At 45.5% G+C, this 19,623-nt stretch overlaps 1 protein-coding gene across 3 annotated transcripts in view; it reads left to right on the forward strand.

Annotated features, from left to right (window-relative positions):
- The window catches only part of LOC144612400 (G protein-coupled receptor kinase 6-like), a 151,413-nt gene that overhangs the window by 109,193 nt on the left and 22,597 nt on the right, over nt 1–19,623 (forward strand). For all 3 annotated transcript variants that reach the window (XM_078432014.1, XM_078432021.1, XM_078432004.1), the window contains exons 3-5: nt 3,252–3,364; nt 8,871–8,948; nt 11,606–11,706. In XM_078432014.1, coding sequence (XP_078288140.1) covers nt 3,252–3,364; nt 8,871–8,948; nt 11,606–11,706 — 292 coding nt within the window. The remainder of the gene's footprint in view (nt 1–3,251; nt 3,365–8,870; nt 8,949–11,605; nt 11,707–19,623) is intronic.

Consider the following 19,623-nt stretch of genomic DNA (forward strand, 5'->3'; position numbering starts at 1 on the left):
GCTCAGCTTGATTGTAATCATGTGTAGTCTTTCCACTGACTTGATAGCATGCAACAAAAAAGCTTTCCACTGTACCTTGCAACACGTGCCAATAAATAAAGAGACAAAACTAAATCGCTAATGCACCTCTTTAACATGCTTTCATTTAATTGGGAAGAGGTTCTAGGAGTCTGAAAACCCTGACCAAGTTCAACCGTGACCTCTTCCCAACAATCATCAACCTCCTGAAATTTGTGTTGAATGCATTTATTGACAAGACTTTAGACTCTAGAGAAACAGCGTGGAAGCAGGCCCTTCGGCCCACCAAGTCCGTGACGACCAGCGATCACCCCGTACACTAACACTATTCTACACGCTGGGGACAATTTACAATTTTACCAAAATCAACTAGGAAGGCGTGTCAGGAAACTGGAGCACCCGGAGAAATCCTACAAGGTCACAGGGAGAACGTACAAACTCCGTACAGACAGCACCCGTAGTCAGGATCAAACCCGGGTCTCTGGTGCTGTAAGGCGCCACCATGCTGCCCAGTGACTATTTGATATCCATGTTGTTCTATTCCTGAACTGAAAACTGGAACACATCACATGTATCCTTTCACTGATTAATGTGAGACATCTCTTGCTTTGCCATTCAGTGAAGTTTGGGGAGAAGTAACACCATTCGCGTTAGTTTGGGTAGAATGAGGCCCAGGGTGTTCAGTGACTCATTATAATCATTCAAGGTGGGCATAAAATTGGTTTGCACTCATGTTATGTGATAGGACTTTAATGGAAGTGTCCATTCCAGTTGTTACTGAGTCATTACGAATTGTGTGCCTATCTGCAGCAACAGAGGCATGGTGGCACAGTGGTAGAGTTGCTGCCTTACAGCGCCAGAGACCCGGGATCGATCCTGACTATGGGTGCTGTCTGTACTGAGTTTTCGCGTTCTCCCTGTGACCTGTGTGGGTTTTCTCCGGGAGCTTCAATTTCCTCCCACACTCCAAAGACATTAAGCTTTGTAGGTTAATTGGCTTGGTAAAATTGTAAATTGTCCACAGTGTGTGTAGGATAGTGTTAGTGTGCGGGGATCACTGGTTGGCGCGGACTCTGTGGGCTGAAGAGCCTGTTTCTGCACTGTATCTCTAAACTAAAAAAACCCTATTGTGCACACCCTTTCCTGTTGAGTTTAGTTTGTAAAATTGTTTCACATTTTATTCCGTGGAGTAAATTATTCTTTGACATTTAAAGCGATAGAGTCTTACAGCACGGAAACAACTCGCTCAACCCATTTGTCCATGTCGACTTAATGGGTCTTTCTGGAGAACATGGAGAGGTGACATTTCGGATCTTCAGACTTTTCTGAAGGAGGCTCTCAACTCGAAATGTCACCTATCCATGCACTCCAGAAATGCTGCCTGACTTACTGCGTTACTCCAGCACCTTGTGTCCCTTTGTGCATTAGCCAGCACCTGCAGCTCCTTGTTTCTAGGTCCTTCCTGACAATGTTGCACATCTGAGTTAATACCAATGGCCTGTGCTTGGCCTATATCCCTCTAAACCTTTCCTATGTACCTGTCTAAATGCCTTTTAAACATTGTAATTGTACCTGACACCAAACTTCCTCTGGCAGCTCATTCCACCCACCCACACGATCTGGGTGAAAAGCTTGTTCCCATAATGCAACTCTCGCACCTTCCGCTTCAGCATTAGGTTCAACTTCGTTGAGGAAGCTTTTCCTGGACTTTAGCTGACTCTTTGCGGGTTCATGGCCGAATAAAAGTCCTATAATAACATTTTACAATTTTACGAAGCCTTAAGCACCTCCAGGTGCTCCGGTTTCCTCCCAAACTACAAAGACGTACTGCTTGTAGGCTAATTTGTTTTTGGTAAAATTGAGATAACATCAGCACCGGACAACTTTCGTGCCGGATCGTCCCACTTCACTTTGGGCGGCATATGGCGTAGCGGTGGAGCTACTGTTTAACAGCGCTGGAGACCCATGTTTGATCCTGACTACGGGTGCTTGTCGGTACGGAGTTTTTACATTCTTCCCATGACCTGCATGGGTTTTCTCCGAGATCTTCGGTTTCCTCCCACATACCAAGGATGTACAGGTTTGTAGGTTAATTGGCTTGGTATAAATGTAAATTGTCCCAAGTGTCTGTAGGATAGCGTTGACTCTGTGTGCTGAAGGGCCTGTTTCCGCACTGTATCTCTGAACTTAATTAAACTTAATGGTCCTATAATAACATATCACCATAATATGAAGCCTTAAGATTTAGAAGGATTTACAAGTTTAGAAAGACGAGGAAAACCTCATTGAAACTCATTGAAATAGTGAAAGGCTTGGCTAGAGTGAATGTGGAGAGTATGTTTCCACTAATGGGAGACTCCAAGATCAGAGGATCAGAGATCACTGAACAGTGAAAACAAATTGTTACCATCAAATCGGAGGTACAGGGCACCAAGATTTAATAAGGTTTGACTGAAGCACTCTTTTGTGCACCAGTCAATCCTGAAATTAAACATAGAAGTTAATCCCAGATCAAATATACGTTGAAGGGTCTTGAATGTGCCGTCATATGTGATTGTAATGTTATGGTGAATATATGAATCCTGGTTTCTTGTCTTCCATTCTTTAACTTTGTTGATGTTGCAAGTGGAGCTGCTGAGATGCAAGAAAAATTTTAGACTTGATCTGACAATTAAGTATTATCGTGTCGTATCGTGTCGTATGTCATAGCCTCAGAATTAAAGGTCATTCCTTTAGGAAGTTGAGGAGGAATTTCTTTAGTCAGAGGGTGATGAATCTGTGGAATTCATTGCCACAGGTGGCTGGAGGCCAAGTCAATTGATATTTTTATGGTGGAGATTGACAAATTCTTGATTAGTAAGGGTGTCGGGGGTTATGGGGAGAAGGCAGGAGAATGGGGTTGAGAGGAAAAGATAGATCAGTCGTGATTGAATGGCAGAATAGACTTGATGGGTTGAATGGCCTAATTCTGCTCCTCGAACTTATGAACTTAAAGGTCCTACCTCAGGGGGAAAAGTCAAGAAATTGATTAGGACCTAAGATGTTCCATCTGCAGAATATTTGACTTGTTTGCTGTTGATTTATATCTTTGACAGACATGATTCTGTAGTTTCTGAAAATGTGAGCAATGGTATTTCTCGGTTTGTAAGACCAGGGCTGCTATTTTTGTTTAAACCATATCGCCTGCCTTGTGACTAGTGTGCTAATGAATTGAATAATCTTTTTTTTTCCAGAAAGGGATTACAGTAACCTCTGTGACAAGCAACCGATAGGCAGACACCTTTTCCGGCAGTTCTGTGAGACGCGACTAGAATTGAAGAGGTGCATTGAATTCCTGGATGCAGTGGTAAGGCTTTACTTTAACCAACCCTTGCACCCAAAGTGAAAGCCACTGATGTGCCTTTTTCACTTCGACCATCCTGGTGGGTGCATGGTTTGATAATGGTTGTCTGTGAATCCAGATGGAGATTCAACAGTGGTGCAGTTTGTAGAGCCGCTGCCTCAGATGCAGTGGCCTGGGTTTATTTTTGATCCTCCCCATCCCCCCCTCCCCCAGTGCTATCTGTGGAGCTTGCACATTCTCCCTTTAGACATGTGGGTTTGTAGGTTAATTGGCCTCTGTAAATTGCCCCCAGTGTGCAGGGAGTGGTTGAGAAAGTAGGATAAGGTGGAACTAATGAGAACAGGTGATTGATAGTGGTCTCGATGGGGGCGAAGAGCCTGTTCCCATCCCATATCTTTCAATTGATCGATCGATCAATCAATCAGTTTTCAATCTGTTTGTTTGAAAGACGTAGCATGGAAGCAGCCCCTTTGACCCACTGAGTCCATGCCAACCTTCGATCATCCATTCACATTAGTTCCTTATCATCATACTTTCTCAGCCACTCCCTACACACTAGAGAGAATGTATAGAAGCCAATTAACATACAAAATCACACGTCTTTGTGATGTAGGAGGAAACCGGAGCACCCAGAGAAAATCCGTGCGGTCACAGGGAGAACGTGCAAACTCTGCATAGACAGCACCTGAGGTCAGGTTCGAACCTCTTTGTGAGGCAGCATCTCTACCAGCTGTGCCACTGTACTGCCCATCAATTGGTGTAGGAGAGGGAGTAAGTGGAGAGTAAAACAGGATTAGCGTAAATAGGTGATTGTTTTTCAATGAGCACTCTGAGAGTGCTGGGAGCCACAGCTGGAAAGGCATCTTCTTGCCCTGACTTGGACGTTTTGGATGGACTCATCAAACCTGACCTTGGAAATGTGTAATTGAGCACTGTATTGAGAGAGAGAGAGAGAGAGAGAGAGAGAGAGAGAGAGAGAGAGAGAGAGAGAGAGAGAGAGAGAGAGAGAGAATAAGGAATAGACTTACAAGAAGATAGACACCAAGTGTTGCAGTAACTCAATGAGTCAGATGCCATCTCTGGAGATAAAAGGATGAGTGACGTTTCGGGTCGAAACCCTCTTAAGAAAAAGATCCGAAACGCCAATCATCCTTTTTCTCCAGAGATGCTGCCTGACCTGCTGAGTTACTCCGGCACTTTGTGTCTATCTTTGGTATAAGCCGGCATCTGCTGTTCCTTCCTGCACACTACAGACTTGAAGACGTTGTCTTCATGGAAAGCAAATATGGAATCTGAAATGCTGGATGAACTCAGCCAGTCATGCAGCATCTGTGGAAAGTGGAACCAATTAACATTTCAGGCCCTCAAGCATGACATTTTAATTGCTTGAAAGCTTCTGTGGCCTTTTGGTGGGAGTGGGTTCCAGATGTCTGCTTCCACTCCAGTGCAAGCTGACAGAAATGCCTGGTTGGGGGTGTAATCAGGTGTAATGAGCAGTGATGCGGATGAATTAATTTTACGACGCAGGACATGTGACGATGGAATCTTGCCACAACCCTGCCAAGGAACTGAAACCCGAGTTCAAATATATGCTTTTGTTTGGCTTTGTGTTTCTTGGGCTGCAAGGCAAGGGGACGAAAAAGAGAGTGAAAAATTTGGATAGTTTTCTTTGGAGTATCGGAGGTTGAGGGGGAGACTTGGTAGAAGTTTATTTTTTTTAAAAGGGACAGCACAGTGGGGCAGAGGTAGAGTTGCTGCCTCACAGCGCCAGAGATGTACGTTCGACCCTAACCACGTGCTGTCTGTAGGGAGTTGGTACATTCTCCCTGTGACCACGCGGGTTTTCTCCGGGTGCTCCGGTTTCCACCCACTCCGAAGAAGTACAGGTTTGTAGGTTAATTGGCTTCTGTAATAGTCCAGAGTGCGTGGGATAGAACTAGTGTATGGGTGATCGCTGGTCGACGTGGACTCGGTGGACCAAAGAACCTTATTCCACGCTGTATCTCTAAACCAAAAACAGCATAGAATCAGCCCCTTCGGCCCACTGAGACCACACCGACCATCGATTACCCTTTCACACTAGTTCTAGGTTCCACTAGGGGCAATTTACAGAACCAATTAGCCTACACACCTGCATGTCTTTATGATGTGGGAGGAAACCGGAGGTTAATTTGCTTCTGTAATTGTAAAATTGTTCCTAGTGTGTAGTACATGGGGGGGACCGCCCTGAGGAGGATGGGGGGGGGGGGGGGGGGGGGGGAAACGATGGGGGGGGGACGACACGATGGGGGGACGGGACGATGGGGGGGGGGGGAACGATGGGGGGGGGACTGGGATGGGGGGGGGACAAAGGGGGAACTGGAGGGAGGGGGGGGACAATTTGTGACTTTGTAAGCGCCCTATATTGGCGACCCTTTGTATACCTTGGGTATGCAAGCAAAGAATTTCACTGCGACTTGTCACATGTGACAATAAAGTACTCAATTCAATTCAATCATGTTCGTTGTTGGGGCGAAAAACCTGTTTCCACATTGTATCTCTAATGTCAAAAGCAGGGTCTTCATTTATTTGTGGGAGAACATAAAACTGTGCGGCAGAAGAAAAGGCCCATCAGCCCACAATGTCAGCAGCTCACCACCACCTGCATTCCAAGAATCTGCCACTCTATGTAAAAATAAAACCTGTCCCGCACATTCCCTTTTAAACTCTGTCCTCCTCACCTTCAAGCCAGGCCCTCTAGTCTTTGCCATTTGGATGGGGAGGGGGGTGGTAGTTCTGACCCTATCTACTCTATCTAAGCCTCTCTTGATTTTATAAACTTTTATTTATCTGGTCTCCCCTCAACCTCCGAAGCTTCAGAGAAAACGACCCAATCTGCCCAAGACCTTTGGACATTTGGAAAGTTGCATGGATAGGAAAGGTTTATAGGGATATGGGCCAAATGTGGGCAGGTGTAGCTAATGCCCCCAAATTCAGATGAACCTCTTCTGCATCGTTCCCAAAGCCATCCTCTCCTTATCTAAACATTCCTCACTTAGTGCAGAGGCTTGGGAGAACCTGTCATCAGTGGCATTGCATGCGATGTGTAGGAGGGTGACCAGGCTTGACAAATTGGTGCTGATGACCTAAGGCTGTTTAAGTACCTGACGGAAAACGCTGGCACATTGCCTGCCTCTTCTTGGCAAATATAATCATCATACTGACCGCAAATGACCTGCTGCTGAAGAGAAATGCCATTTGTCCTTTCGAACACGTGTCTTACAATTTATAAACCACCGATAGTTTAAGCCTGTAACCATCGAAAGATTTGACACCAAACCATGTGAGCTACTGCGACCAATTGAACTGAAAGATACAGCATGGAAACAGGCCCTTCAGCCCACCGAGTCCATGCCGACCATTGATCGCCTGTTCACATTAGTTCTAAGTTATCCTGCTTTCTCATCCACTCCCTACACATGGGAAACAATTTACAGAGAGCCAATTAACATACAAACCCTCATGTCTTTGGGATGCGGGGGGAAGCCGGAGCACCCAGAGGAAACCCACGCGGTCACAGGGAGAACCTGCAAACTCAACCCAAGGCAGCACTTGAGATCAGGATCAAATCTGGGTAACTGGCGCTGTGAGGCCACGAGTCTGCCAGCTGCTACACTGTGCCTCTGAAATCAAATAAAATTAGCGATGTAGACACAAGGAACTGCAGGTAGACACAAAAAGCTGGAGGAACTCAGCGGGACAGGCAGCATCTCTGGAGAGAAGGAATGGGTGACGTTTTGCGTTGCGACCCTTCTTGCGACAGCTTTAATTTCGCTGTACTTTGTGTAGTGACAATAAAGGTTTTTTACAATTTTACAATTTTCTTCAGACTATCTTCCGTTTAAACCAACATCTGCAGTTCCTTCTTACACAAGGAACTGGAAGTGTTGGTTTATCAAAAGAGGTACAAAGTACTGAAGTAACTCAGGGGTCAGGCAATATCATTGGAGAACATGAATGGGTCAGGACCCATCTTCAAATTGAAGAAGTGTGGGTGGGTGAGTCGACTAGAACTAAGAGGGCTTGGTGTGGGGGGAGGGGTCACCAAGAACTAAGAGGACCCAATGTGGGTGGGCAGCCGAGAACTATGGGGGACCCAGCGTGGGTGGGCAGCCGAGAACTAAGAGGAATCCGGCGTTGGGGAGAGGGGGCTGGTAGGAATGCCGAGAATGAAGAGGGACCAACATGACGTTAAAGAGTAGTTTGTGTAGGAAAATAACTGCAGATGCTGGTACAAATCGAAGGTAACACAAAATGCTGGAGTAACTCAGCAGGTCAGGCAGCATCTAGGAGAGAGGGAATGGGTGACGTTTTGGGTCGAGACCCTTCTTCAGACTGATGTCAGGGGGGCGGGACAAAGAAAGGCTATAGGTGGAGACAAGAAGACGGTGGGAGAACTGGGAAGGGGGAGGGGAAAAGAGGGACAGAGGAGCTATCTAAAGTTGGAGAAGTCAATGTTCATGCCGCTGGGCTGCAAGCTGCCCAGGCGAAATATGAGGTGCTGTTCCTCCAATTTCCGTTGGGCCTCACTATGGCACTGGAGGAGGCCCATGACAGAAAGGTCAGACTGGGAGTGGGAGGGGGAGTTGAAGTGCTCAGCCACGGGGAGATCAGGTTGGTTAAGGCGGACTGAGCGTAGGTGTTGAGTGAAACGAACGCCGAGCCTGCGTTTGGTCTCGCCGATGTAGAGAAGTTGACATCTAGAGCAGCGGATACAATAGATGAGGTTGGAGGAGGTGCAGGTGAACCTCGTCTCACCTGGAAAGACTGTATGGGTCCTTGGATTGAATTGAGGGGGGAGGTAATGGGACAGGTGTTGCATCTCGTGCGGTTGCAGGGGAAAGTGCCCGGGGATGGGGTGGTTTGGGTAGGAAGGGACGAGTGGACCAGGGAGTTACGGAGGGAACGGTCTCTGCGGAACGCAGAAAGGGGAGGAGATGGGAAGATCTGGCCAGTAATGGGGTCCCGTTGTAGGTGACGGAAATGTTGGAGGATGATTTGTTGGATGCGCTGGCTGACGGGGTAAAAAGTGAGGACAAGGGGGATTCTGTCTTTGTTACGAATGGGGGGAGGGGGAGCAAGAGCGGAGCTGTGGGATATAGAGGAGGCCCTAGTGAGAGCGTCATCTATAATGGAAGAGGGGAAGCCCCGTTTCCTGAAGAATGAGGACATCTCTGATGCCCTCGTGCTAGTGAGTACTTTTGTAACTTTGTCGGTGCCAGAAACGTGGTGACTATTTTGCGTACTTTGTGTATTGTATGCAAATAAAAACGCAGAATTTCACTGTACCTAGGTATATGTGACAATAAAGTATTGTTGAAACACTGTGGTTGATGGAATAGACAGCAAGCAGGCAGATGAAATCGATAGCCGAGGCCTCTGAAGTGGCAGGAAGAGTGGGAAGTTGTATGAAGTAATAACGCAATAAGCTCTTTCGCTGATGGTTGTCTGTGATGCTGTTTGTTTCCAGGCAGATTATGAAGTGGCTCCCGACGAGAAGAGGCAGGACTGCGGACTGCAGCTCTTGGAGACCTATTTCAACAACGGGGTATGATTTTTTTCCTTTTTCTTTGCATTCTGTGCTATGCATCTTGTTACACATTTGGGAAATCTTGTCTGTGTACGGTCATTCCCCCCTCGCCCTGCTCCCGAAGAAAGTGCAGAAGTTTTAGAACACGCATCAGCAGACTCGGGAACAGCTTATTTCCCTCTGTTATCAGGCTTCTGAACGATCCTTCCATAAACTAAAAGCTATGATATTGTCCGATTCACTTCCACACCATTGTGGACATTGGACTTTGTCTATGGAGCTGATGCGCTCCAATGCTGTGAACAGTATTCTGCATTCTCTATCTTCCCGGACCTTGCTGCCATCGTCTATTTGCTCTATCTATTGCACCTGAGTTTGAACTGATTGTATCTATGCATGGTATCTGATCTGTTTGGATTGCATGCAAATCAAAGCTTTTCACTGTTCCTTGGTACACGTGACAATAATAAACCTAAACCGTAGTCACCAAAATTCATCCCGGCTTGTTTTCTCTCACTTCTGTTTTTTCTTTTAAATTACCACCTTCCTCTCTTGCCAGATATGTTGAGTGCTTTGTTATATGCATAAACATAGTCATCAATCTGCAATCTCAATCTCCCAAAACTATATAACACAGGTCTTAGATGGAAGGGGATAGATTTAAAGGGGACTTTAGGGGCACAGTTTTCACACAGAGGGAGGTGGATGGATGGAATAAGCTGCCAAAGGATGTACTGGAGGCGGGTACACTCACAACATTTAAGACATTTGGAAAGGAAAGGTTTGGAGGGATATGGACCAAGCTTGGGCAAATAGGACTAGCTCAAGTAGGTGCCATGCATGATTGGCATAAATGCGATGGGTTGAAGGGCCTGTTTCCCTGCTGTAAACAATGACTCCGTTTAAATGCAAGTGCACTCTTCTATGGAACTATTTGAGCCAACTATGTCTGAGCCCATGTGCACAGGTGCAAATTGAACAGAGTAGCTACAAAAGTCTTTCCAGGACCTCAAATTGATGACCTTCAATTAGCCGTTTCAATATAAATTTTATTTATCTGGCTCATATAGATTTGAACAATTACATTTTCAATGTCTTTATGTGAACTGGCAGTTGGATAAATTGCAAGGTAGCAGTGTTGCAGGTAGTTTGTGAGAAGGTGTGCACTGACTACTGCCTATGCAGGGTCTCTGTGTCCTCGATGCATTGTGTTGAAGGCCTCAACACAGACAGACCAGACAACCCATCACTGACTCCATCTGCACTTCATTCTGCCTCAGGAAAGCAGCTAACGTAAATCAAGGACCTTTCCCGCCCTGGCCATACTTTCACTCCTCATTCCTGTTGGGCTGAAGATATAGAAGCTTGATAGAGCGCACCACCAGACTCGGGAACAGGTTTTTCCCCTCTGTTATCAGGCTTCTGAACGGTCCTTGCGATAGCTGCCCCGTAACTGGCCCGATTCTCCAACCTACATCATTGCGGACTTTAGACCTTTTCTCTGGAACTGTTGCGCCACCATGCTGAGAAACTATATTCTGCACTCTGGTATATTTCTCTTCACTCTACCACTTGTACGTGTGACAATAATAAACCTAAACCGAAATGCTGCTCCTTCACTTTGAGTGGTTGTTGGCCAGAGATTCTCGGGAGCCGCCGAGAATGTTAAAATTCTCCAAGAAGGCTTTGAGCACACTGTTGAATCTTTCTTTTTCTTCCTTCAATTCCCTCCCACGACTTCATTCCTGGTAGCACAGAGGGATGAGGGGTGATCTTGTCGAGGTGTATCAGATCATGAGAGGAATAGATAGGGTAAATGCACAGTCTTTTACCCAGAGTAAAAGAATCAAGAACCAGAGGGCATACATTTGGTGTGGGGGGGGGGGGGGGGGGGGAGAGGGAAAGGAGATTTAATAGGAATCTGAGGGGCAACTTCTTTTCACAAAGGCTTGTAGGCATATGGAATGAGCTACAAGAAGAGGTAGTTTGGGCATGTACTATCACAATGTTTAAACAACATTTGGTCAGGTGGTGGATAGGATAGGTTTAGAGGGATATGTGGCAGGTGGGACTAGTGGTTGACATTGGTTGACGTGAGCAAGTTGGGCTTGAAGGGCTTGTGTCCATTTTAAATTCACTGGAATTTAGAAGAATGAGAGGGGATCTTAGAGAGAAACGTATAAAATTATAAAAGGACTGGACAAGCTTGATGCAGGAAAAATGTTCTCAATGTTGGGGGAGTCCAGAACCAAGGGCCACAGTCTAAGAATAAAGGGAAGACCATTTAAAACTGAGATGAGAAAAACTTTTTCACCCAGAGAGTTGTGAATTTGAGGAATTCTCTGCCACAGAAGGCAGTAGAGGCTAATTCACTGGATGAATTTAAAAGAGAGCTAGATAGAGCTCTAGGGGCTAGCGGATTCAAGGGATATGGGGAGAAGGCAGGCACGGGTTACTGGTTGTGGATGATCAGCCATGATCACAATGAATGGCGGTGCTAGCTTGAAGGGCCAAATGGCCTCCTCCTGCACCTATTTTCTATGTTTCTATGTTTCTATCCATGCTGTATGAGTCTGACAAGAGCTCGAAATATTGCATGCTTTGGGACACTCAGTGTCACTGTAAATCCATGACATGGCAGATCTTCGATTAATTCTGACAATGTCCGTTTGCAGTCTGCGGCCCATTTACCAGAAGTGCCTGCGGATACCGTAACGCAATGCAAGGAGAAACTGGAGCAAAGTCCTTGCAAGGAGCTCTTTACGGAGTGTGCTAAGTAAGTGTCCGTTTTCTACACTGGTGTTCAATTAACGTAGACGGGAAAGTTTTAAATGTTGTGATAAAAGCGGAAGGAGGGGACTGAAAAATGTCCTCTTATTCATACAGTGAACCCCATGCCCAAAAACCTGAGTGGTTGTAAGGAAGGACAAAATGGAAGGTTGCACAACTGGGGAAAGATATTGTGCCACTGTGCAGTTTGCTTTTTAAACAAAGGAAAAAAAATTAAATGTTGGAAATTAAATTACTGGACATGCATGGATCTACTTTAAAGGAAGTGCTAGTTTAGAGGAAGGACTAATGCTTCTTTACCTCAAAGAAAAGGCACATTTTCTTTGTTAGAATGCCAGAGTAACTCGGCGGGTCAGGCAGCATCCCTGGAGAACCCATCCATGGATGGGTGATGTGTCTGGTCGGGATCCTTCTTCAGACTGCTGCCTGACCCGCTGAGTTACTGTCTTTCTTTTTTCAAACAAGCATCTGCAGTTCCTTGCTTCAACCAATGCATGTTCTCCAGAGATGCTGCCTGACCCGCTGAGTTACTCCAGCACTTTGTGTCTCTTTTTTGAAAATCAGCATCTGCAGTTCCTTGTTTCTTCTTATCCTCTAGAGTTGCTGCCTGACCCGCTGAGTTACACCAGCGCTTTGTGTCCTTTTTTTTGTACACCAGCACCTGCAATTCCTTATTTCTACAGTGGGGAAAAAAGGGTTGCAGTGCTGGGAAGTTGATAGAGCTACTTTGTCAACTTGCAGTTTGCGTTTTAAACAAAGGAAAAAAATAATTGCTGGAAATTGAAATACTGGGCATGGTACAGAACTACTTTAAAGGTTTGTTGTGTGACCAGGGCCTGAAATGAAAACTGAAGGCAAAAGTATCTTTATTGGCCTGAACAGTAAAAGACGAGATGTGGTTTTGTTGTTTACCGCTTGTTGCCATCTGGACCGCATACCCGAAACTGTGACGGAATGTGAAATTCTATTCTATTTAAAAGGAACAATTGGACATATATTTTGCATTGCTCTGGGGGAAATTTGGGGAAGGGGAAGAAATTGGATAAGTTGTTCAAAGAGTGGGAAAGAGCCAGGTACTGACCACCTCCTGTGCTGTAATCAACCCAGTGGGAATGGGCCATGTAGACCACCTCCTGTGCTGTAATCAACACAGTGCAGCCGGAGGTCAGCAGGTCTCGGCTCGACTGCACAAGATAGTTCGCCAGTGCTGCCGAGAAGCCGTGGCAGTGGCGAGATTCATCCAAAAAAGGCACCTGGCTGAGAGACGAGCAGGCTATTCCTTAGCCAAGGCTGGAAAATATTTTCCGTGCACGCTGCAATTTCCATGATTTCAATCCTGGTGTTTGTCCACATTCTTGGGCTGTGGTATGTGGCTAAAGAGAACCTTTTTTTGCACATCACTTATTCCTTTTCTCCAGAGATGCTGCCTGACCCGCTGAGTTAATCCAGCACTTTGTGTTCATATCCATTCCCAAAGATTAATTTTAGGCTTTCGTTTGACACCTGTTACTGACTTGATACTTAGCTCCCTGACCATTGCATCCAGTATTTTAATCCCAAAATTTTTGACATGGGGATTGATTTCTTTTTGCAAAAAGGCAAGGTTGACCAGGATTAATCTGGTAACTGGTATAGGAAGGAGCTGCAGATGCTGGTTTAACCGAACAAGGACACAGTGCTGGAGTAACTCCAGACCCTTATTCAGACCTGAAACATCACCTATTCCTTTTCTCCAGAGATGCTGCCTGGCCCACTGAGTTACTCCAGCATTTTGTGTTAATCTGGTAATTGTTAGCTGTGTGGGAGGCCGGCCTTTCAAAAGGAATTTGAGCGCTAAACTTTTCTCTAGTTGTGATAATGGCCATGGTTGGTCTAGTTTTGTGCTGTTCCTACTGAAGGAGGTCTCTACCCTTAAACGTCGTCTATTTGTGTTCTCCAGAGATGCTGCCCGATCCCCTGAGTTACTCCAGCATTTTGTGTCTTTACTTGCATTTTCATAGAGCTTTCATATCTGTGTCTAGACATCTTAAAATGCTGAGCAGCCAAAGAAATGCTCTGATATGGGATTTAAACCTATCACCTTATGCCTTAAGATCATGTGATAGGAGCAGAATAAGGTCATTTGGCCCATCAGGTCTATTCCACCATTCAATCATAGCTGATCTATCTCTCCCTCCTAACCCCATTCTCCTAACCCCATTTTCCTGGCTTCTCCCCATAACCCTTGACACCCTTGAAGCCAGAGTGGTCTCTGTGTAGCAACAAAACAGCTGAATAACCTCTGAAGGTGGAAGTTTGGAGTGGTTAAATGTGTCTGTAGCAAAAATAAGGAACAAGAAATAAATGTTCGCTTTAAAAAGAATGTACTGGTGACCTAAAAGCTGATGAATTGCAAAGGCCTGATGATCAACACAGGGTTTTATAAAAGGTGGCAATAGAGATAGTAAACAATTTGATTATTAACTTTCAAAGTTCCGTAAATTGTGGAGTTGATACGCTGGAGGATAGCAAATGTGATCTGGTATTTAAAGAAGGAAGAGGGAACATGGTGGCGCAGCGGTTGCGTTGTTGCCTTGCAGCGCCGGAGACCCGGGTTAAATGCCGACTACGGGTGCTGTCTGAACGGAGTTTGTACCTTCTCCCCTTAACCGCATGGGTTTTCTCGGAGATCTTCGGTTGCCTCCAACACTCCAAAGACGTACAGGTTTGTAGGATAGTTGGCGTGGTATAAGTGTAAATTGTCCCTAGAGTGTGTAGGATAGTGTTAGTGTGCGGGGATCGCTGGTCGGTGCTGTCTCGGTGGACCGAAGGGCCTGTCTCAGCGCTGTATCTCTAAACTAAACAAAAACTGGAATATACTCACCTGGTAGCCCTACTTCAATGTAGGGAACATGTTGGTCTACAATAAAAGGTGGTCTTTTAGTCTACATTAATTGGTAGACTTAATTGGCCTACAAAAAATGACACCCAAAAGAATATTAAGATAGAAGAGAATCCATATTCTCCAGGGATTTCGCCTGACCTACTGAGTTATACCAGCAATTTAGGCCTTTCCTTGGTAAACCACCATCTGCAGTTCCTTGTTTGTACATTAAGATGGAGCAGTGAACATGGAGTTATGAAGGAAAAAACGTATCTATGTAATCTGAAAATAGACACAAAGTGCTGGAGTAACTAGTGAAAAGGGATGGGCGATGTTTCCGGTCAGGACCCTTCTTCAGATTGTGTAATCTACTGGAGTTTTTTGAGGTTAATGGAGAAGAAAGATTGAGGGGGATATAGGTCAAACATGTACAAATAGGACTAGTTTTGATGGGCATCTTGGTTAGCATGGATGAGTTGGGCTGAAGGGCCCTTTACCTTACTGTATGACTGAGATGAGTAGAACTGATAAAGAGGATTCAGTGGATGTGGTGCATTTGGAGGTGACACAGCAGGAGAGACTATCTCTGGTCCGTTGTGCTTCTGCGATTTTCAGCAGCACCCACTTTGAAGCTTATCAAAACACTCAGAGCATGTGCAAACTCAGTGTGTTATGATCTTCTGGTCTTTTCGTTCTTTTGTGCCATCAACAGATTATTTACTCTTCAAAATTGTCACTGTAGATTTTCAAAGCTAATTTAAGAGCCTGAAGTTTGATTACGTTGGGATACCAATCAGAGCGCAAGAGACCCGGGTTCTATCCTGACTACGGGTGCTATCTGTACGAAATTTGCTTGGGCTGTTTGCTGTGGGGGAATTGGTGCCATGAATCTGGTGCAATCCTCTGCCCTTGCTTGTTGAAGTGACCTGCTGTGAATCCCTACCCTTCACCCGCATTTCCACAGCAATGGGCGGCACAGTGCTGCCTCACAGTGCCAGACACCCGAGTTCGATCCTGACTACGCATGCAGTCTGTTTGGAGTTTGTATGTTCTCCCCGTGACCGCATGAGTTTTCTACTGGCGCTCCGGTTTTCTGTTACATCCCAAAGACGTGCAGGTTTGCAGGATTCCTTCTCTCCTGAGATGCTGCCTGACCTGCTGAGTTACTCCAGCATTTTGTGAATAAATACCCAGGTTTGCAGGATCATTGGTTAGCCTGTCTCCATGCTGTATGTCTAAAATTAAAACGAAAAACTAAACTAAAACCGAGTCTGTAGCTTTGTTTGTGAATAGTTGTGCCCAAGACCACAAGAAATTGCACAGTTGTGGATGAAGCCCAGGCCATCACACCAAATTCCCCACCATTGACTGCACCTACACTTCGGACTGCCTCACTAAAGCAGTCAACATAATCAAAGATTTGTCCCATCCCGTTTATTCCTCCTCCTCCCTGCTCCCATCCAGCAGAATCTTGAAGGTGCGCACCACCAGACTCGGGGGAAAAGCTGCTTCTCCTCGTTCTCATACTTCTGACCGGTCCTTCCATAATCTGTGATCCTCTCCAATTCACCTCTACCCCATAACAACATAGAACTACAGCACAGGAACCGGCCCTTCAGCCCACAATGTTTGTGCCGAACATGATACCAAGTTAAACTGATCTCATCTGCCTGTACATGATCCATATCCCTCGATTCCCTGCACTTCCATGTGCTTATTTGAAAGCTTCTTAAATGCCACTATTGCATCTGCCTCCACCACCACCCCCTGGCAAGGCATTGCAGGCCCCCACCACTATCTGTAAAAACAATTGCCCTGCACGCTTTCCCCCTCTTCCCGTATAGATAAGCCCTCTAGTTGATATTTCCACCCTGGGGAGAAAGTTCAGACTGTCTACCCTATTTATGACTCCCATAATTTTACATAAAAGGACATTGGACTTTTATCAGAGGAACTACAATGGTGAGAACTATATTGTGCACTCTGTGTCTTCCCCTTTGCTCCATCTATTGTACTTCAGTTTGAACTGATTGTATCTATGCATAGTATATCTGATCTGTTTGGATAGCATGCAAAACAAAGCTTTCACTCTACCTCGTTACTGCGACAATAATAAACCTGAAGGAAAAGCATTGTGATTGTGCAAAGCAACCTACAACAAAGTGAAAATACTTTGCATGCTGGGCAACTGAAACAATAGCATCGGTGGTACGAAAAGAACAACAAAGGTTTCTTATTTCTCGTCCCCATTTTCACTTCCTTTTGCCACACACCGTCATCCATGTTGCGAGTTTATCGTGCTTGTGCTTGCTCCTTCTGAGATCACTGTGGCTTTGCTGTTTGTATCTGTGTCAGAGGTCCAGTGACATGAACACACAATCTTCATTACAGGTCTGGCACGAGTGCTTTAGGACCTTCTGAAGTTATGAAAGGTGTAGAAATGCAAGAGTCAAGAATGTTTTATTGTCACAGGTTCCGAAATGGAACAGTGAAATTCTTACTTGCAGCAGCACAACAGATATGTAAACATAGTCTGTAAAACCCATAATAAACAACAAAATCAAGTTTTGTTAGGTGTGTGTGTGTCTGTGTGTGTGTGTGTGTGTGTGTACACATATGTTTGTGTATACACACAGACGCACACGCCCCCTTCTCCCCTCCCCCTCCCCACTGCCACCCCTCCCCTTGTCCCCTTCCACCTATATCCCTCCCTCTGGCTTTACATTTCACTCCTCTCTCCTCTTTCTTATTTCTAATTGTCTCTTTCTCGCCTCTAGTCTTTGTCACTTACTGCACCAATCTCACCTGTATCTCCCTGTCACTTGACAGGCTTTGTCCCACCCTCGCCTCTCTTTTCCAGCTTTCTCCCCCCTACTATAGTTGGTCTGAAGAAGGGTCCCGAACGCGAAACGTTGCCTGTCCATTCCCTACACAGATGCTGCCTGAGTCACTGAGTACCTCCAGCACTTTATGTCTATCCTCGGTATAAACCAGCCATTTGCAGTTCCTCCCACCACAGATGCTGCATGACTCGCTGAGTTCCTCCAGCACTTCGTATTTGCTCTGGGTTTTTAAACAACTGTTTATGACGTGACAGTTTTGATACACTTGCCTCATGAGTCGAAGGCTGTGGGTTTATTTAAAACTCTAGTTTGAGATAACCACAGCACAGAAATTCACACTTATACAGCCCCTTTATGATGGTGAAATGTTCCAAGATGCTTCACAATAGTATTGTTTAGTTTAGAGATACAGCATAGAAACAGGTCCTTGGGCCCACTGAGTCTGCGCCGACCAGCAATCACCTGCACACCAGCACGTTCTTACATGATAGAGACAATTTACAATTTTACCGAAGCCAATTAAGTTACAAACCTGTACGTCTGTGGAGTGTGGGAGGAAACTGGAGCACCTGGAGAAAAATCATGCAGGCCATGGGGAGAACGTGCAAAGTCTATGGTCACAGCACCCATAGTCAGGATTGAACCCGGGTCTCTGGCGCTGTAAGGCAGCAAGTCTATCACTGTACCACCATGCTGCCCCATTGTTAAAGAGAAACTGGCAGCAACCCAAAGAGGTTTAGGACTAGATCTTTTTTTAAAAATCAGGGTTAGTGAGTATTATTTCCTGTTGATAGTTGGTTTGAAGTGATGGTTTCATTATCAGGTTTGCTTACTTGTGTTGGCAGCCAGTTGTTGTACATTATTTATTAGGTCCAAATTTTGATGCATAGAAGTAGGATCTGAGGCAGTAAGAGAAACTTCTTCTGTACAGTTTCCATTACACATAAGGCTTTAGAGATACAGCGCGGAAACAGGTCCTCTGGCCCGCTGAGTCCATGCCAACCAGCGATTATCCCGTACACTAGCACTATCCTACACAATAGGGACAATTTTCAATTTTACTGAAGCCAATTGACCAACAAACCTGTACGCCTTTGAAAAGGAAACTGGAGCACCAGGAGAAAACCCATGCTGTCACAGGGAGACAAACTCCATACAGGGAGCACTGGTAGTCATGATTAAACCCGGGTCTCCGGGCGTAAGGCAGCGACTCTACCGTTGAGCCACTGTGCCGCCCCTATTTCATTGTAGTTTACAATGGACTCATTCACGTTTACAATGGACAAGCGTTATGGGTAACGTGCTCATGGATGATTTTCATTGAACAAATCTATTTCCCAGAGGGTGTGCAAAGCTGTCAGATGCCAGATTTTGTTGAGACATTAAACAGAGGTTCCAGGATCACTGCCTCAGATCCCACGCTCTATTTTAAAAAGGAATTTCACAGAATGTACTGACCGAAATGGACAAATCTCGCCAATGGATGAGCTGAACACAAAGCGCTGGAAGAATTCAGCGGGTCAGATGGCATTTGTGGAGGGTCTGAAGAAAGGTCCTGAACTGAAACATCACCCACTGAATTACTCCAGCACTTTGGGTCTTTATCTGTGGAGAAGATGTTTTGGGTCAAAGGGCTCTGAACTGAAACATTGTCTGTCTCAGCCTGAAGAAGGTATCAAACCTGAAATGTCATTTTGTTCATTTCCTCCCCAGATGCTGCCTGACACGTTAAGTTCCTCCAGCATTTTGTGTTTTGCTCAAGATTGCAGCATCTGCAGTTCCATGTGTCTCCATTCTACAGAATGGATGTCTGGCCAATATAATGTTCCGATTTGTGGAGGCTTCTAAAGTACTTTGAGGCATTCTGAAAGGGAGATGGATATTATAATAACGTGTCTGTCTTGCTTATTGATTTGGCCTTGCAATACCAGATTTAAAAAAAATGTAATGGCCAATTTTTAGACACAGGATCTGCAGATGCTGGAATCTTGCGTAGAACACAAAGTGCTGGAGGAACTCAGTGGTCAAGCAGCATACATGGAGAAAAAGAACAAGGTGCTGCAGTAATTCAGCGGGTCAGGCAGCGTCCCTGGAGAACATGGCTGGGTGACTTTTCAGGTCGGGACCCTTCAGTCTGAAATGTCACCTATCCATGTTCTCCAGGAATGCTGCCTGACTTGCTGTGGTACTCCAGCGC

Source organism: Rhinoraja longicauda, chromosome 3, assembly GCF_053455715.1.
Source record: "Rhinoraja longicauda isolate Sanriku21f chromosome 3, sRhiLon1.1, whole genome shotgun sequence".
Classification (NCBI taxonomy): domain Eukaryota; kingdom Metazoa; phylum Chordata; class Chondrichthyes; order Rajiformes; family Arhynchobatidae; genus Rhinoraja; species Rhinoraja longicauda.